At 41.7% G+C, this 6,482-nt stretch overlaps 1 protein-coding gene across 4 annotated transcripts; it reads left to right on the plus strand.

Moving 5' to 3' along the window:
• Positions 1–462: 462 nt before the first annotated feature.
• On the plus strand, positions 463–5,328 carry LOC101174255 (insulin gene enhancer protein ISL-3). Of its 4 annotated transcripts, none has more exons than XM_023953575.1 (6): positions 463–722; positions 972–1,161; positions 1,494–1,756; positions 2,422–2,717; positions 3,223–3,390; positions 3,649–5,328. In XM_023953575.1, exons 1-6 carry the CDS (start codon positions 665–667, stop codon positions 3,763–3,765), a joined length of 1,092 nt encoding a protein of 363 aa, XP_023809343.1. In that variant the 5' UTR covers positions 463–664; the 3' UTR covers positions 3,766–5,328. The 4 variants fall into 4 exon arrangements, with proteins under 4 accessions (XP_023809343.1, XP_023809345.1, XP_023809342.1 ...); XM_023953577.1 differs by having other exon boundaries at positions 464–722; positions 2,422–2,705; XM_023953574.1 differs by having other exon boundaries at positions 466–722; positions 2,419–2,717.
• The last annotated feature ends 1,154 nt before the right edge of the window (positions 5,329–6,482 follow it).

A 6,482-nucleotide genomic window follows, 5' to 3' on the forward strand; every position in this document is an offset into this window, starting at 1 on the left:
AAGTTCACCTCTCCTGCCACTAGATGGCCCTGCTTTCGCTTAAACTAGCTCAGATCACCAGTAACGGTCCAAAAAAGTATGCATTCAAGTAATCTTGTTATTGTCAAAATGTTTTTAGAGGAAAATTTATAGCAACCCTACAAACATATATTTGGATTTCTATACATGTTGCATCATGACATGAAAAAATATGTTTCAGAGTGAACAGCAGACAATATAAAATATACACTTTTTAAGAAAAAAGAGCCTAATTCAAATTTCATAACAAAGTCGCTTTGCCATTGTGTAACTGAAATTATAATTTTAAAAACTTGTCTAATTGAATGAGCAGACGTTGTTGATTATGCTGCTTTTGTTTATTATATTGACACAACAAATAGATCGAAATAATCCACATAAAGACTGTTTTCCCCGTCCGCGCATTCCAGGCTCATGTGAACTTTTCCTTCTTTCTGTGCGCCGTTGAAGAGGTGGAGAGGTGCGGTGGGACGATTGGAGAGTCCGCTGTTGACGTCATGACGTCACCCCAGCAGCGTGTGGGACCCTGGTAGCCTCTTCGGCCCCCTCCTGTCCGGAGAGACAAGTTATCTAGGAGGCAGCCGAAGGGCCAGTCACCTCCTCACATCTTTTCTGCATCTACCAGAATCACCGTAATACTTCCTGTATGGTGGATATTATTTTCAGCTCTTCTTTCTTGGATGATATGGGGGATCATTCCAAAAGTAAGTACGCGGCTCTGTGCGCCACAGCAGCAGCAGCGGCGGCGGTTCTCCGTGACGCATCGATTTTTAACAAATATTTTTCCACGGCTTTTGGATCCGCTTTGATAACATTTAAGTTGTGCTTCGTCCATGCCGCCAACTGTTACGCATTTAGTTTACAGAGAGATCTTAAAAAAAGGAAAAGGAAAAAATGAGTGGGAAAAGCAGGTTGTGGTGTCGGAGATGACGAGGCTGTGGGTTCTTTTGCAGAGAAGCCAGGATTCGCGATGTGTGTCGGATGTGGAAGCCAGATCCATGACCAGTACATACTCAGAGTGTCTCCCGACCTGGAGTGGCATGCAGCCTGCCTGAAGTGCGCAGAGTGCAGCCAGTACCTGGATGAGACCTGCACTTGCTTTGTCCGGGACGGAAAAACTTATTGCAAAAGAGATTATGTAAGGTACGAGTTTTGGGGATTTCTCCCCCTAAAAAAGGCTGATTCACACCACATGCAAATGTAAAAAAAAAAAAACAACAAAAAAAGAATAATAAAAAAGCGCATAAGACAATTTTTAAAAAGCTTTAAAAAAGGCGGGGGTGGTATTGGAGAAAATGTTTAGCTGAAACTGGAAAGTTTTAAAATTGTATTACAAATTTACATTTTTCTGAAATTGTTAAAAATATGTAGTATAAAATTGTTTTTAAAACTAGTATAAAAACAACTTTCTGTGGTGCTTTACACTTTTTTATTCCCACCACTGCAGTTTTTGCTAATAGCTGTTCTTGCTGCAGGCTTTTTGGAATAAAATGTGCAAAATGCAACCTGGGCTTCAGCAGCAGCGACTTGGTGATGCGGGCTCGGGATAACGTGTATCACATCGAGTGCTTTCGGTGCTCGATGTGCAGCAGGCAGCTGCTGCCGGGAGACGAGTTCTCCCTGCAGGAAGGAGATCTGCTGTGCCGGGCGGACCACAGCATGCTGCTGGAGAGGACCTCCGCGGGGAGCCCCATCAGTCCCGGACACATCCACTCCAACAGACCGCTGCACATGGCAGGTCAGATCAATCATAAAAAAATAAATGCGTAGAAATACGATTTTAACAGTACTTTAATCACAAGGAGTGTGTGAAGACAGTCACAGTCGGGGCTGGTTTTGTAGCATTATCTACATAATCTAGTGTTTGTGTTGCGGTCGTGGAGGTGTGTGTATTTTTGGTTTTCTGTGTTTGTTTGGGAGTTTGCGTTAACAAAGAAACAACCTCCCTGCTTTGGAAAAGTTGGCTGAAGCTGCACAATTCGGGCGCAGACTTATGCCTCAAAAGAAAAGGAAATGGTTCATTTCTGCTGCATTTTCCCACAACTTTTACAGCGAGATCAAAAACTTTGAATAGTAATTCGGCTTTCAGTCTTAAAGCTTTAGGGAACATTGACCTTTAATCGCAAATGCAAGAAATTACAGATATTTTTCCTAAGTATTTTTTAGGAACTTTGCATCTTTAAAATAAAATTAAATACATTCTGTTTTCTAAATTTACTGATTTAAAAACAAATATAAGTTCAAATGCTTTTGTCCATAAATGTAATATTTATTTCTGCTTGGATCCACCCGACAGCGGTGCGTAAATGTCCAAATACGCCAAATAACAGCAGGTTGTGAACGTGAGGCCTTATGGTGAGGACAGTTTCTGATGAAGCCTCGGTGTTTCCCCGTCCTCAGCAGACCCAGTGACGGTGCGGCAGGCCCCGCATCGGAACCACGTTCACAAGCAGTCAGAGAAGACGACTCGCGTAAGGACGGTGCTGAACGAGAAGCAGCTTCACACGTTGCGAACCTGCTACAACGCGAACCCGCGGCCGGACGCGCTGATGAAGGAGCAGCTGGTGGAAATGACCGGCCTCAGTCCCAGAGTCATCCGGGTGTGGTTCCAGAACAAGCGCTGCAAGGACAAGAAGAAATCCATCCTCATGAAGCAGCTTCAGCAGCAGCAGCACAGTGATAAGACTGTAAGCATCTTCGTAAGTTTGACGCTTGATGACTTCCACTCCTCAAAGCACCCACACCTGACTGACTCATTATTATTATTATTGTTATTATTATTATTAGTATTATTATTATTACCATTATTATTGTTGTTGTTATTGTTGTTTTGGGGTGGGTTAGTTTACTTTGTAAAAAACAGTGTTTTTCTCAGTCCTTTTGATAATAATTTCTTAAAATATGCTTAATTATAAAGCACTGCACCCTTTTTAAGCTCTGTTGCTAAACTGTATTCAAACTTGAGTTCCAATGAATAATGAAGCAACAGCTTTGGTTTCAGAGTCTTGATCTTAAAGATTAAAAAAAGATCCTCTGCAAACCTTTTTTTTTTTAAATCTGGATTGGAGAACCTCAAGTCAGACTGTTTTCCCCAAAGAGGCAGGTTTTGGTTTTGGTTTAAATACAAGAGAATACATATGTGGAAATATCAAACTACTTTATTTTAAAAGTAATTTTGGTTTTATTTTACATATTTCCTTCCAGAACCTGCAAGGCCTTACAGGGACCCCCCTTGTCGCTGGAAGTCCCATTCGGCATGAGAGCACGGTGCAGGGGAACCCAGTGGAGGTTCAGACATACCAGCCTCCATGGAAAGCCCTGAGTGACTTTGCCCTGCAGAGTGACCTGGACCAGCCAGCCTTTCAGCAACTGGTGTGTGTTCATCCATGCATCCATGCATCCATCCATGCATCCATCCATGCATCCATGCATCCATCCATCCCTCCATCCATCCATCCATCCATCCATCCATCCATCCATCCATCCATCCATCCATCCATCCATCCAACCATCCATCCATCCATCCATCCATCCATCCATCCATCCATCCATCCATCCATCCATCCATCCATCCATCCATCCATCCATCCATCCAAGCATGCATAGTAACAGTTCTGTCTCCATTTTCAGGTTTCCTTCTCGGAATCCGGTTCCCTTGGGAATTCATCTGGCAGCGACGTGACTTCCTTGTCCTCCCAGTTGCCGGACACCCCTAACAGTATGGTTCCCAGCCCGGTGGAGACGTGAAACGGGGTCACACATGCAAGACCTTAAAACTACCCCCTCCTCCTCCCTTCACCACCAACACTAAGATGACCACCACCTCCTGCAAGGACAGTTTGCAGCATGATCCCAGTCCCCCCAAGTCCTGCATGCGACCAGCTCATCACATGGCCTCGACCCAGAGAGGAGTTTTTTTTTTTTTGTTGCTGTTTTGTTTGTTTCCTGATGGAAAAAGGAACCAACAGAGCAACCATTGACTTTGCATTTTTTGTGTGCTTTTTTTGAGATCTTGATAACAAACACTAAGCAGAACAATTGATGCATGATCGAAGATGTACAGAGGATTTCCAACTGGATATACTTAAACAAACAGAAAGGAAAAAAAAGAGAAGAGGCCTCAGAAACATTTGGGACCATTTTCACCCATGCAGACGGACTCTCTGCATTATCAGTGTGCTCATACTGTGTCTTGTTTCTTCAATATGAGACCATTTTTGATACATTTACTGCTTTTTGTCTTAAGGTCAGAGCATGATAATCTGCAAAGTATTGGTGTTGTAAAATACTTTATCTTTGAGGCGGGATGCAGGTTGTTTGAGCTCCGCGAACAAAAAGTTAAATTATTGTTATATTATTTATTCTTAGGAAAGCAATTCGTTAAAGGAATATTAACTGATAAAATAAAAAAGAGGAACATACAGCTGTCTTCGTGGACGGTGATTGCGCTGGCGCACTATTTTATTTTATTTTATTGCAAAACTAGTCGATTTTTATTTCTTTCAACCACATCAAACCATGCTTTTATTTCCTCCATTAAAGTCGAGTTTGTAGATAAAAACACGGTACGACTCATGTTAGGGAAAAAATGGCTTGTTTGTTGGATGATTTTCTCCACTGCTAAAAAAAACAAGTCCTACCGGCGCGCATTTCTGACGCGCCTAACGAGTCTGTCACGTTGAACCCTTAAAGCTGACCCGAAGCCCACAGGCTGCGCTGCCTTATCACCGCGCTCCATCTCGCCGTGTTTTCCCTTCAGTAATGTGGCAGGAGTCGGCCAGTGGTCATTTACTATCTTGGGGGCAAAAATCTGCTGTAAATTGTACTCAGTCCAGTTCCTCTGGTTGAGCCAAGCTGGTACAGACAGCGCGCATAGGGATCGGCGACCTCTTATCTGGTCCTGGCATCACCTGCAAACGATACAGTGACTGAAGCCACAACAAACTAAACACCCCCACCTTAGACACACACACACACCACGTCAAAAAAAGACCCCAGAACGGAGGGAACAGGGAGCAGCTCGTGTAGGGTCACTTCTCCTCCTCAGTTTATTTTCCTTCTCTGAACTGCGTTATTTCTGTCGGGTCGGTCGGGATGAAGTCTGTGCGCAGAAACCAGACCTAATGCTTGTTGGTTTATATCATTTCTTTTAATTGAATGTTGAGATGACTTTTTTTTTCTTTTTGACCCAAAATAGCAAATATTTGAAACTTTCAGGTAATAACAAATCTTTTTATTGACCGGTTGATTTTCTGCCTTTGCAAAAATATTGAATAAAAAAAAACGAAAATAAGACTTTTTGGAAAACAATGCAAACACTTTTATTTTATTCGTTTTCCACAAACAAAAACTATTATGCATTTATTTATTTTTTTCTAATTGTTTTGGTACACGGAGCTCCTCAGAGACCTAACGAGAATTTTGAATGACAATAGACAGATTATAGATTTGTAATTGAGCTATTTCAAATAAGATAACGTATGCAGATTAAGATAGCGCAGATAAGTGAAGAATAACAATGGAGTTTACAGGCAAGAATGCAGAGCTTGTTAACTCTCCTTTGCAGAAAATCCTATAAAAGCAAAGCAAAAGGTTGATGGTTGATAATAATGAAATAAAGTTTTTAAAAAAAGCAACAACATTTTTAATTTAAAAATATATTTAAAAACGTAAGAAAAAATAAAATTGTATTTTGGTTTTTTTTCTTCACTTTCGTTTTATTCCAAATTCTCCACTTTAGATATTCCCACTGATAAGAGCCTTCAGGCTCCGAAACCTCAGTTTGATGACACATTTTTTCTGTGTGTTCACCCACACCTCCACACGCGGCGCGCGTGCGTTCATTTCATCACTGAATTCAAAATAAGAATAGCTTTCTTTCTTCCCCCTCAGCTTGTGGACGCCCGGCGCTCTGACACAAGCAGGAGAGCCAAATCCCGCTAAACGCATCTGAGCAGAAACAAAGCGACAATTATCCCCCACGCCCCCTCGTGATTAATTCCGACTTGTGTCCCCGCGCCGACGAAAACGAGTCTGCACGTGTCATGTTCCCACAATGCAACTAGAGGCTGTCAGAGGGAATGACACCGTATCATTAATGATTAAGAGGCGAGTCCATTTAAAGGTGTCGGCTAATTCTCTAATTGGTGGAGGGGTGGGCGCATTTAGATCATCCACGGGGGGCGCGCATCAGTCACGGCGATTTTACACAGACCTGCCAAACATTTCTTCTTTTTTAATCATTTTAATTCGTTTTTTAAAGTTCAGAAAAATAGTAATAAATCGTCTTTTAAACATCTACGCTTTGGTCTTTTATATTTGTCTTGAATATCCACACTTGGCTTTTACAATTTATTTGCGCTGATTTCAAGAGAAGCCTTCATCTAACATTTATTTTGGTAAAAAAGGTGATTTTTTCTTAATACTTTTGACCTTTTAATAAAAAGAAATCCCTATCAGCTTTA

The sequence above is a fragment of the Oryzias latipes genome, chromosome 3 (assembly GCF_002234675.1).
Source record: "Oryzias latipes chromosome 3, ASM223467v1".
Lineage (NCBI taxonomy): Eukaryota > Metazoa > Chordata > Actinopteri > Beloniformes > Adrianichthyidae > Oryzias > Oryzias latipes.

Bases quoted from the DNA above. Each gene is read 5' to 3' on its own strand.
- LOC101174255 (XM_023953574.1), top strand. From the start codon at position 665: ATGGTGGATATTATTTTCAGCTCTTCTTTCTTGGATGATATGGGGGAT. The intron at 723-971 runs GTAAGTACGCGG...GTTCTTTTGCAG, and splicing joins TATGGGGGATCATTCCAAAA to AGAAGCCAGGATTCGCGATG. The intron at 1,757-2,418 runs GTCAGATCAATC...CCCCGTCCTCAG, and splicing joins CAGACCGCTGCACATGGCAG to CAGACCCAGTGACGGTGCGG.